Source organism: Schistosoma haematobium, chromosome 5 (genome assembly GCF_000699445.3).
Source record: "Schistosoma haematobium chromosome 5, whole genome shotgun sequence".
Taxonomy (NCBI): domain Eukaryota; kingdom Metazoa; phylum Platyhelminthes; class Trematoda; order Strigeidida; family Schistosomatidae; genus Schistosoma; species Schistosoma haematobium.
Genome location: NC_067200.1, coordinates 13,436,416 through 13,449,713, shown reverse-complemented (window position 1 = coordinate 13,449,713; position 13,298 = coordinate 13,436,416). Strand labels below are relative to the sequence as shown.

Sequence of the window (13,298 nt, the reverse complement as noted above, 5' to 3'; positions counted from 1 at the left end):
CGGTTCAAGATTAAGCGGAAATTAAAAACCTGACAGTTCCATGCAGAATCTTTTACAATAACTTAAGGTGTGAGCTTTTAAAATGTTTTGAACTAGGAAGAAGCAATTCATTGATGTCCATTAGTTATCTGCAGCTCTCTCTGGATGATGTTTTAAATTTGTGATGCAAATTAAGTTTACAAGGGTTTTATTATTTGCTCATTCACAAAAACTGTCGCTTTTTCAGATACAAATAAAATTTTCTCAATTTTTAACTTAAGTTCATTGAATACAGATTTCGTTTCAAATGCACTCCTTATCAACTTTGATTTTCTTATTTCGACTTGGAGGTAACATTATCTCCTATTCAAGTGTGTTCACCTTGGTATGGTCACAAGTTTTAGTGAACAAGGCCCAGACGTAGAAATTTGAGATAAACATAGTATTTATAAAATCAGTTGAGTGTACTGCATACTTTCAATCTCAACATGATCATTAAGAGACAAATTAGATATTTTATTCAGTTGTAAATTTACACAAATTTAAACGGTCGAGAAAGAAAGTTGATTGTTAACTATTTTAACAGCATCGTTGTTCTAATGAAATAAATGAGATAGTCTTTTATCGGTGAAACCATTCTAATTGCAATTCACCCAACTTAATAAAGTTTAACTGTTAACGTAGCATCACTGCCCCCCAAAAGATTATTTTGTGTGAAGGGCATCATATGAATACCACATCAGTGAATATTTACTTAGCTATTTGGATCTTAAACCGACATTCCAGCCCACCAATCTCTACTTACGTAGCATCTAAACGAGCAAGAGTTGGCAGTCTGCTCAAGCTCTTACATCACAATTTTCCTAAATGTCCATTTATAGCCATGAATTTTCTTATCTCATTGTTTATTAATCTTCTGTACGTCAACACATTCAAGAAGTAATTATGACTAGTCGAGTATTTAATTACTAATTAAGTGCCCCCATCATGGCTAGTGTATTTTTTCCTGATTGTTCAATCGAGAAAAGAGAGACGATAACAATACAACTTATATATCAAATACATAAGGCGATGAAAAATTTGTCATGAGATCAGAACTGATAGTAAGCATTTACGGGTGAATATGGATGGCAGTTAATCACTATCCAATGATTTTCTACAGATATTTTTTTGAATATTCATAAGGTGAAGGTTTAGAAAATAAGTTCGTTGTTGCAAATTTGCATATTTCATGGCGCAAATTACTTATTGTGATCAAATAAATAGTATTAAACGAAACAATTATTATCGTTATCGCTACCATCTGTTTGTAGACTACAAATAGAATGAAACAATGGACAGTGACTAAAATAACAGAACATATAAAAGATGTGTCGTAAAATTGGGATGAAACATGTATTTTATCATGTGTAATCAAGATATAATTACACTTCCTAGAGAGAGACCCTCATGAAAACATTAACACTATAAATTTATTTGAACTTAGATATGATATTCAAGTTGAATAATTGTGCCACGGTACAAAATGAATAAAAACTGGAACCAGTAAGTATCATTACAGTAGTAGAAAAAATAAAATTGATGAACGGGCCGCTTCTGAATGGTTCAAATTATTACAGGGTAAAGTAAAACTATACATTAAAAGAAAGTATTTTGACAAAAATGATAATATTAGGCTATTCAAACTAAGGTCAGAAAGCGTATTCTCGAAGAGTTTATTTATTTAACAGATATTTCGGTGCAGTGATTACCATCATTATTGTTGGGCCTTCTTTTTATGAGAATTAATATCACTGGTTTACAAATAAAATAGAACTTTTCATAAATATGCAACAGCTTAATTCACTAGGTTTGAAACTGTCACAAAATCTAGAAATAAAATGATAACAACTAAAGATCTAACTAATAGTAGGTTAAATGGTTTTTAAAACTAAGCATGGAGAGCATATTTCTAAAGTAAAGAGTAAAGTAGAGAAATAAGAGATGTCATCATGTTATAACTCAAAAATCAGTAGAGGGTAAATAATTAATGAATTTTTGCTATCAAGACCGACTGTGAAATATTTCGGTTAATTCTATCTATAAATGATGATCACCATATACATTCTAAACAGTAAGTTTGAGCATCCTAGCACTTATCAGACAAAAACCTACGATATATATAAGCCAAGAACAATATTTTGAGGCAAGATGCCTTTACTTGACGCATTTTAATCTTCGTTGGTGTACAAAACGTTTATAAAAGCTAGAGTAGTACTCACGAGCTTGTGCATAACATTCGACAAAGAGCACGTGCTGCATGTAAATCAAAACCATCGGCACATATTGTACCCCATTGATTTGTTTGAGGATGTTTTACTTCTACTCGGCCAGCGTTGTTTGTTCCATCTACCAAACGAATAGACGAGTAATCAGAAGAGTTACCTGAAAATTTTACAAACACATTTTATCATGAAAAGGCTGTGTAAGATGACACACGAAACAGGGTAAAATGATGTACTCGTCTAAAAGGAAACCTACAAATAAATACATATCAAACTGGATAATGATAAAATACAGCTGCTTTGGTTGATTAAATGTTCAGTTGTTAAAATGCAGATAGCTTACTTATAAAATAACAAACTACCTCGTATGATATGCTGTTCTGTAGTGTTTGTACTAGCTGATAGTATTTTTGTGTTTGATTGGGTGTTTATCACGAATTCTAAATAAAATGCGTTCGGTTGTGCTCATCTAGTTACAACTGCCTTAAATTGGACTATTCTGAGAACACTTAGCTAGCAAATCAATTCGAATACTTCCAATTATCATATATTCATAGACAAATAAGCCAACATAGCGAAACACAGACGTACATTGATTAGAGTTTCATGGCCAAAGTATCTAGAAGTTAGTGGCGCCTCATAAGTAAAGTTAAAAAGACTACGTATCAAGGGTCGCCGATACCAGAAAATATGATTTGGAGAAAGTTCATGAAACACCACTAGCAGGACATGGTATCTAAAAACTGACGGTTACGATGTGGACGGTATAATGCACACAAAAAATCTTGTGGTTAATTCTAATGATATAAACTTAGTACTGAATGACTAAGTAGTGATGCGTTTAAAGGCAGCTTTAGATGACATAATTTTTTATCTGGAAGATACCACTTGCTTTCGAAAAGTTGAAAATATTCATTACTTGTGACTATCAATAAGAACGAAGCAGAGGTTGATAGGTTTTTGCTAATTAGCTCCGTATTTACAACAGAATATTGCAGGTTCTCAAAGCGGACCACAAACTTTATCCCAACGTTTTTAGAACCAAAAAAACAAGACGGATTTGATACTTACTAGCTGATTACTATAGAAGTTCCATTTTTGGTTATGCAGATATTTTTTGTATTAAACAGTATGTAACCGTTATAAAATGATGTTACCAAGTAATAGTACTAAGTTTCGAACTATTTAATTTAGCAATCATACTCACATTTCAAGGCACTTACAGTTAACTGGAGCCAACGTCATATAGTTTGGAGCAGGAGTAGTTGTAGTTGTCGTCTCAGCAGGGTCTAGACAAACTATTGAAGTCTGGCGATTATTTGCCAGACAGGTAGAGGGAATCTCGGTTGTAAAGGAACAAACGCCTAAATGTGTAGTGGCAGTGCTAAGACGGCCAGATGTCAAAAGGACTCTTCCAGTGCAATTGAATTCCGACAACAGAGGAGACGAATTGGGACTTCGACGAATGCTGTTCAATATAGGGACACCGCGAGGTGGACTGAAAATAACTAGAGAAACACTTACAGCCCAAGCATAAAGCATGCAACTGACGCCGCTAGTTCGTCGAACCCAATGTTGCAAATAGTTCCCCAAGTACCGTTGTAATTAACTTCCAAAACACCATCACGCCCTTCAGGATAAAGACTGGTTTTAGGAGCCAAGCGTATGGCTCTGATGCCACCAACTTCTGAAATACATTGTTCACAATTTTCTGTCGTCTACTGTTTATACCTGTCTGGGCATTAGAAGTCAGGAAACAGGAAATAAAGCTGAATACGAACAAGAACATATGTATCCCTTCGAAATACCGCCTTCTGTTGCTACGAGAGAATGTGAAATACTATACGAAAAAAGCAAAGGTCAAACCAATCGAGTAGAATATATGTTAAAACCGCTAAGCATCTTTTGTTTTTTAGTTGAGCCATTATGAGCTGAATTGTTCACTCTCACTTGATTTTGTGCTGTAACATAGTTTTGGATCATTTGTAGACGCTCAATACACATTAGAGAATGCCAAGTAATTTGATTAATTAGAAAGAATATGTTGATAAACAACAGGAAAGTATAATCACTGATATTTTACCAAACAATAACGGAGATCAACATACAGACATCCGCAGATCACACTCTCACATGATGTACATCACTTACTTTTACGTAGGCCTTTCACTCATCGTGGAGGAGCATAAGCTTTTCACCAGCACTCTCCATTCAACCCTGTCCTGGGCAATCTTTTCCAGCTCTTTCTAGTTGTTATTCATTCTTTTCACGTCTTCTTTTTCCCGACGTAATGTGTTATTTGGCCTCCCACTTTTCCGTTTCCTCAGGATCCCAAGTCAGCGCTTACCGCGTGATGAAGTTTGATGATTTCAGTAATGTATGTCCTATCCATTTCCATCGTCTTTTCCCAATTTACTCTTCAGCTGGAAGATAGTTTGTTTTCTCCCACAGTAGGTTGTAGCTGATTGTATACGGCCAATTGGTCTTGAGTATTGATGATGTCACAGGTATTCAGTGTTTCACAACGCTTCTACCAGTAACACCTAATATATTTCGTTCCCACCAAGAGAAATCGAAAGACAGAGTCGAGGAGATCGGAAGAGTATATTTGGCGATGACCAATATATCGGAATTCTCTGATCTAATCTGGCTAGCGATTGCAGTTGATGTTGAGCACGGCGTTACCACACGTGATCTGGTACGGATGCCTGACCGAGCGCCTTCAGCTAGATGAGTCCACTAAAACATATGGTCAGCATCCAATGTCGAAAACTTACAGGGCTATTTATTTTGGGGATTTATTTACCGCTACAGATCACTGCCCCCTAGTGGGGCAGTGACGACCCTAAGACGTGGCCAGTCAGAAGTTTAAACCCAACGAGTTTGTCGTTGGTAAACACTCTTCTGATAGCTTACTAAATTTAGCAGCGTCTGGTCGTCTTTCCTTACTATATGGGACGGAGGTACAACATAGTAAAAAAAGAAAATGTACAATGAAAATTTCGGACCCTCATAAACGTCATCGTTTTTTTCCAGCCGTCCTGGAAAAGAAAAAAGAAAATGTAAGTGCATGTCGAAAATACACTCGTATGTGCGTAAAAACAAAATGTCGGCGAAAAAATGGAAAATAAACTCGTGAACACGTAATAGCGTTAAAAAATAATTTTTTTTGTTTTTTTTAAAATAAAAATATAAACATATAGGCATATTAAAATTGTTTTTTTTTAAATATTATATATTGTCAAAAGAAACATCGAGATAATATAAAATGTCGAGTAGTGTCTTACGTGCAGTAGTCGTTTAAATGTTCTGGAAATCTCACCCTTCTTCCAGAACGCGTCGTTTTAAGTTTATTTTCGGATACTGACGAAGTATCATCGTGTGTGTTGGTTGTCGGATGAGGTATTATAAGTGTCAGAGTCGTGTCGTTCGATTGTACCGAAGGAAAATCCACGTAGATAGGATTTCCTTCTAAATACGCTGCTTTTAAGCGATCGATGCTGATGCTATCGTTGGTTCCGTTCTTATCGACTATATAGTACTTAGATTCACGTTGAAGAACTTTGAAGGGTCCTTCGTATGCTGATTCGAATGGTCGTCGATGTGAGTCTCGACGAACGAAAACGTGTGTACTATATCGTAAGTCAGGTTGAACGAAAACATCAGTTGATTGAGGTCGAGTGGAAGCAGGTTTAACTGAACGCATTGCGTTTGTAAGCCTGTTCGTGTAGGAGGTTAGATCCATGTTCATCGAAGAGCACGAAGGATCCACGAATTCTCCTGGAAGTCGAAGTGTCGTTCCATAAACGAGTTGAGCCGCAGTGTATCCAATGTCAGCATTCACTGCATTGCGGATACCTAGTAAGACGAGTGGAAGAGCGTCGGTCCATTGTGAAACGTTTGCAGCTGATAGCGAAGCTTTCAGTTGTCGGTGAAAACGTTCTACCAACCCGTTTGCTTGTGGATGGTAGGCGGTCGTTCGGAAGCGAGTGATTCCTAAAAGTGTGGACAGACGACGGAAAAGATCAGATTCAAAATGACGTCCGCGATCTGTAGTGATGGTTGAAGGGCAACCGAAGTTTGCTACCCATCGTTCGACGAAGGTGCGGGCCACTGTTTCAGCAGTGACGTCCTTGATAGGTACTGCTTCTGGCCATCGAGTGAAATGGTCTACGCAGGTTAAGAGATAAGAGTATTCATTTGAATCTGGTAAAGGTCCTACCAAATCGACATGAACATGGTCGAAACGAGCATCGGGAGTTTTAAACGAGCCTAAGGGGGATTTATTGTGTCTGATAACCTTAGATTTTTGGCAGCTTACACAGGAGCATGCCCACTCCCTCACGTCTTTATTCATGCCAGGCCAGCAAAACCCTTCTGTTATAAGCTTGATGGTTGCACGAACACCTGGATGAGAAAGTTTGTGCAATGTGTTGAAGACATTGCGTCGATAATGTTTCGGCACGATTGGGCGATCCCTACCTGTAGATGTGTCATAAAGTAAGGTTTCCTTACCTGTTCCCATCTGTTTGATGCGTAGTTTAAGTGTTGTAGACGATAACTCGTGCTGAAGATCACTGTCTTCTTTTTGAAGCTCGGCGAGTTTAAGAAGGTCGATTCCTTGGAAACTGTTCAAGGAAGTTATGCGAGATAAGGCGTCTGCAACTACATTGTTTGCTCCAGAGATGTGTTGAATATCTGAAGTAAACTGCGAAATGTAGTCCAGTTGTCGAGACTCACGGGGAGAGTACTTGTCTGAAAGAGAGCTTAACGAGAAAGTGAGCGGTTTATTGTCCGTGAAAAGAGTGAATTCACGACCTTCGATGTAGTGTTGGAAATGTCGTACAGCACAATACATAGCTAGGAGTTCCCCACCGAATGTGCTGTACCTCGATTCGGTGTCTAGCAACCTTCTAGAGAAAAAGGCTAAGGGTTGCCAGTTGTTAACCCATTATTGTAAGACTCCTCCGATTGCTGAGTCGGATGCGTCTACTGCGATGCTAATGGGTGCTTCGGTGTCCTGATGTGCGAGCATTGTTGCTTTAGCAATCAGTTCCTTAACTGTGGAGAATGCTTTTCGTGCGGTGTCGTCCAAATTAATGGATTTCGCATTTCCACGAAGTTGGTCGGTTAGCGGTTTCATGAGTAATGCGCATTTCGGTATGAAACGTCTATAGAAACTTACCAGGCCGTTGAACGTGCGTAATTGCTTGACGGTGGTCGGTTCTGGGTAATCCAGAATGGCCGCCACTTTGGTTCAAAGGGGTCGGATACCTTGAGCATCGATAGTGTGTCCCAGAAAGTCTAATGAGTCGGTTCCAAATTGGCATTTCTGAATGTTTACAGTAATGCCATGTTTTTGTAGTCGGTCGACAACAAGATCCAGATGCTGGAGATGCGATTCTCTGTCCGGACTTGCTATTAGACAGCCGTCAACATACGCATGTACGAAGTTGAGACCTCGAAAAACGTCGTCTATCAATCTTTGGAATGTTTGAGCAGCATTCCTTAGACCGAAAGGCATTCGCAAAAATTCATAGAGTCCGAAGGGAGTTATGATAGCTGTTTTCGGTATGTCGTCAGTAGCCATAGGGATTTGGTTATACGCTTTAACCAAGTCGATTTTCGAAAAGACAGTTGTACCTTTCAAGGTAGCTGTCAAATCGTGAATGTGAGGCAACGGGTAACGATCGGGAGTGGTTTTCACGTTCAATCGCCGATAGTCGCCAGTTGGACGCCAATCGTTGCTGTCCTTTTTAGGGACCACGTGCAACGGAGATGCATATGGGCTATTTGACGGTCGTATGATTCCTAAGTCTATCATATGGTCGAACTAGTTTTTCGCCAACCTCAGCTTTTCAGGAGCTAGTCGGCGTGCTTTAGAAAATACAGGTGGTCCTGTAGTCGTGATGTGATGTGTAACGTTGCTGGTCACACACGGTAGTTTCGGTTGAGTTTGTTGTATCCCAGGGTACTTATCGAGTAATGGTTGATAGAGTGGGTCTATCCTATGCTTAAGTGTGACTGGGGATACTCTGCAACCAGTAAAAGAAGTTACGCAAACGGACAGCTTAGTGTTTCCGTCTACTAGCCTCCGTTTGCGAGTGTCGATGATCAGATTGTGGTGTTGTAGAAGGTCCATACCAATGATTGGCATAGAAACATCTGCAACGACGAAAATCCAGTGGATGGGTTTGCGTAAACCCACGTTAAGGTAAACGTACCTTTTGCCATACGTAGCAATCGGTTTTCCGTTTGCCGCCTGTAAGTTTAGAGTCGATTCGTGAAATCGGTCGTTAGGATTCGCTGGGAGAACGCTAACTTCTGCGCCAGTATCGACGAGGTAGCGAACTCTCGTTGTCACATCTGTGACGTATAACAGACGGCTATGTTCGCCGGCTACGGTTGCCGTTAACGCGTGCCGGCTTGGAAGTTTCCCGAATTGTTTTTCGAATCAGTCGGTTTCGTGTTGGGAAAATTGCAGGGTTTTCTGCAATTTCTGGAAAGCTTTCCATACTGGTTATGATACCAGCACCAGTCGGGGTCATCTGTCTCTCGTGGTCTAGAGACAGATGGCTTACGAGAAATGCTTCTACGTGGTGTGCGCGATCTCTTACGGTCGGTACGAAGACTAAGATAACGCGTGAGTGTGTGACATAAGTCGGTTATATCATTCTGGGTCGTGTGAGGTTTTTCTTTGACTGAAAATACCTCGGTAGTAGGTTTCGTAATTTCTAGAATACGGTCGGCAGATGCAGCTAGCTCGTCTAAGGTGTTGTTCTGGAACGAGACCAGAACTGCTTGCACCAGTTGGGGAAGTTTTGACAAGAAGAGTTGTTTGAATAGACCTTCGTCGAAAGCTCTTGGGCCTATAACCTCTCTCATCCGTTTCAACATGTCTGTCGTAGAACCGTGTTGCAGGTCGATGTTATTGAAGAGTTGATCTAACCTTTGTCGATCGGTTAGATATCCTCGTTTAAGAATAGAACGTTTCAAGATTTCGTAAGGATCGGAAACATCACTAGTAAACATACTAGGTGTTACGTACCTGTTGAATTCGCGCGGTAGTGCCTTGACTACTGCGAGGAATTGTGCACGTGTGTCGATCACGCCGTGCTCGGAGAAGTCGGCTTCTGCGTAGCAAAACCAGGCTTCGATGTTGTCGGGCCAGAAAGGCATCAGTTGAAACGAAGGTGGGGACAAGGTCTTGAGCTTGAGTACTTTAGGTGTCTGTTCAGTCATGATGAAATATGAAGTACGATAATGAACGAAGGAAAAATATATATATATCCAAGAAAAAATACGAAAAAAATCACAATGTTTAAAAAAAAAATAAGGCAATGATATATAAAAATCCCAAAAAGGAACAGACTCACAGTTGCAAGAAGGTGTACCAGATCACGACGGTCTCACCAATGATGATGTCACAGGTATTCAGTGTTTCACAACGCTTCTACCAGTAACACCTAATATATTTCGTTCCCACCAAGAGAAATCGAAAGACAGAGTCGAGGAGATCGGAAGAGTATATTTGGCGATGACCAATATATCGGAATTCTCTGATCTAATCTGGCTAGCGATTGCAGTTGATGTTGAGCACGGCGTTACCACACGTGATCTGGTACGGATGCCTGACCGAGCGCCTTCAGCTAGATGAGTCCACTAAAACATATGGTCAGCATCCAATGTCGAAAACTTACAGGGCTATTTATTTTGGGGATTTATTTACCGCTACAGATCACTGCCCCCCTAGTGGGGCAGTGACGACCCTAAGACGTGGCCAGTCAGAAGTTTAAACCCAACGAGTTTGTCGTTGGTAAACACTCTTCTGATAGCTTACTAAATTTAGCAGCGTCTGGTCGTCTTTCCTTACTATATGGGACGGAGGTACAACATAGTAAAAAAAGAAAATGTACAATGAAAATTTCGGACCCTCATAAACGTCATCGTTTTTTTCCAGCCGTCCTGGAAAAGAAAAAAGAAAATGTAAGTGCATGTCGAAAATACACTCGTATGTGCGTAAAAACAAAATGTCGGCGAAAAAATGGAAAATAAACTCGTGAACACGTAATAGCGTTAAAAAATAATTTTTTTTGTTTTTTTTAAAATAAAAATATAAACATATAGGCATATTAAAATTGTTTTTTTTTAAATATTATATATTGTCAAAAGAAACATCGAGATAATATAAAATGTCGAGTAGTGTCTTACGTGCAGTAGTCGTTTAAATGTGTAGTGGCAGTGCTAAGACGGCCAGATGTCAAAAGGACTCTTCCAGTGCAATTGAATTCCGACAACAGAGGAGACGAATTGGGACTTCGACGAATGCTGTTCAATATAGGGACACCGCGAGGTGGACTGAAAATAACTAGAGAAACACTTACAGCCCAAGCATAAAGCATGCAACTGACGCCGCTAGTTCGTCGAACCCAATGTTGCAAATAGTTCCCCAAGTACCGTTGTAATTAACTTCCAAAACACCATCACGCCCTTCAGGATAAAGACTGGTTTTAGGAGCCAAGCGTATGGCTCTGATGCCACCAACTTCTGAAATACATTGTTCACAATTTTCTGTCGTCTACTGTTTATACCTGTCTGGGCATTAGAAGTCAGGAAACAGGAAATAAAGCTGAATACGAACAAGAACATATGTATCCCTTCGAAATACCGCCTTCTGTTGCTACGAGAGAATGTGAAATACTATACGAAAAAAGCAAAGGTCAAACCAATCGAGTAGAATATATGTTAAAACCGCTAAGCATCTTTTGTTTTTTAGTTGAGCCATTATGAGCTGAATTGTTCACTCTCACTTGATTTTGTGCTGTAACATAGTTTTGGATCATTTGTAGACGCTCAATACACATTAGAGAATGCCAAGTAATTTGATTAATTAGAAAGAATATGTTGATAAACAACAGGAAAGTATAATCACTGATATTTTACCAAACAATAACGGAGATCAACATACAGATATCCGCAGATCACACTCTCACATGATGTACATCACTTACTTTTACGTAGGCCTTTCACTCATCGTGGAGGAGCATAAGCTTTTCACCAGCACTCTCCATTCAACCCTGTCCTGGGCAATCTTTTCCAGCTCTTTCTAGTTGTTATTCATTCTTTTCACGTCTTCTTTTTCCCGACGTAATGTGTTATTTGGCCTCCCACTTTTCCGTTTCCTCAGGATCCCAAGTCAGCGCTTACCGCGTGATGAAGTTTGATGATTTCAGTAATGTATGTCCTATCCATTTCCATCGTCTTTTCCCAATTTACTCTTCAGCTGGAAGATAGTTTGTTTTCTCCCACAGTAGGTTGTAGCTGATTGTATACGGCCAATTGGTCTTGAGTATTGATGATGTCACAGGTATTCAGTGTTTCACAACGCTTCTACCAGTAACACCTAATATATTTCGTTCCCACCAAGAGAAATCGAAAGACAGAGTCGAGGAGATCGGAAGAGTATATTTGGCGATGACCAATATATCGGAATTCTCTGATCTAATCTGGCTAGCGATTGCAGTTGATGTTGAGCACGGCGTTACCACACGTGATCTGGTACGGATGCCTGACCGAGCGCCTTCAGCTAGATGAGTCCACTAAAACATATGGTCAGCATCCAATGTCGAAAACTTACAGGGCTATTTATTTTGGGGATTTATTTACCGCTACAGTATCTTGAGTAGACAACTATTTATAAATACTTGCACCTTCTTGATGATGGTTGTAATAACGCTGCAAAGTTAAGCTCCGTTCAGTAGAACTGTCTTTGCGTTCGTATTAAAAATTCTGACTTTGATAGTGGTTGACAGTTGGTTCGAATTTCATATGTTCGTCAATTGTAGGAATGCGGCCATTGTTTTACGAATCTTCGCATATTTTACTGGGAGAACCCGAATAGTGGATGTAGCGATTATATGTGATATTCAAACACATATTCCGTACTGAATCGTCGAGTTACAATTCTAAGTGTAGACAATTTTAGGGGAACGAAGGGAGCACATGTTGTGCTCAGGTCAAATGAAAGCTTTTAATCGAGAGTAATATGTTCCTTTCGGACAATGTTTTTTTCTACCATACTTTCTAGCTGTCAAACACATTATGGTCTCGAGTAAAGTAGAGATGTAAAAAGTGAGTGCCCAATTGACCAAAATAGAGACAAACGAGTGAAACAACAAACAGTCAGTTTTAATCATTATAGAACTGAAATCAGACATCACTGCTTCACTGTTAATGATTAATTTGCACTGTCATTCGGCAAGGTTTTAAAGAAATTCTCTAGATATTTTCGTCGGATTAATATTCAGCTCATCACCAGTCGTGTCTTCGGTGCATATTCTTCTGGCCCTGGGGTGTAGAGAATTGAAAATAATATTCTACTTAACTACTCATAGCACCCAACTTTAGAAGTTCCACTTAGGCCTGTTTCATATCATTTTCACTGACCAAAACTTCAATAAATTCAATTATCTTTGATAATTTTTTAAAACGAATGTATTTTACCACAGGCTAATAAATGCCTATTTAATCACCCATAGATTCGGTTGTACAGCTCCATAAATTGATATCGTCAAGAAAAATATCTTCACTAGAAAGTCTTCATTCTTCTTTTGATGATTCAGTGGACTTTGTTCGTCTTTTTTTCAGAATTATCTTTTACTGAATGTGTTAATATCATTTAGATCAAAGTTACTGTGTGAGTCACTACGATGTTCGTGTGTGTATATACAAGTGGTCTGTGAAATGTAACATTTATTATTGATTTCATTCGATCAATCACAATGATTAATGAAAATAATCATTGAATAACATAAATTTCAAATGAGCTACTGTGTGGCGAACGAGAAGAATCTTATGTACTCGAATACAACAATACAGAATTCCTTCGTTCTTGTTCATGGATGCTTAACCTCTAGATCGTTGAGAGGTGATCCATATTCTTTGATGTGAAACTTTGATCAGTTCACAATTTTGCGTAAACCTTCTTCCATTGCTTGTAGTCGATAACTGCTTCACATGCTATATGGTTGGACTACGCTAGTCACCGTTTCTCAC

The 13,298-nt window shown here is 39.1% G+C and overlaps 1 protein-coding gene across 2 annotated transcripts in view; it reads right to left on the bottom strand.

The window, feature by feature from the left end:
• Positions 1 to 11,319, bottom strand: part of SSC5D (Soluble scavenger receptor cysteine-rich domain-containing protein ssc5d) — a 43,486-nt gene extending 32,167 nt beyond the window's left edge. The window contains exons 1-4 of one of the 2 annotated variants that reach the window (XM_051217531.1): positions 3,975 to 4,290; positions 3,768 to 3,930; positions 3,467 to 3,741; positions 2,241 to 2,403 (exon numbers count right to left, since the gene is read on the bottom strand). In XM_051217531.1, coding sequence (XP_051064945.1) covers positions 2,241 to 2,403; positions 3,467 to 3,741; positions 3,768 to 3,930; positions 3,975 to 4,032 — 659 coding nt within the window. In that variant the 5' untranslated portion in view covers positions 4,033 to 4,290. Of the gene's footprint in view, positions 1 to 1,363; positions 2,404 to 3,466; positions 3,742 to 3,767; positions 3,931 to 3,974; positions 4,291 to 10,627; positions 10,791 to 10,834 lie in introns of those variants that run through there. The other variant, XM_035733262.2, reaches the window with a different exon arrangement.
• Positions 11,320 to 13,298: the final 1,979 nt, after the last annotated feature.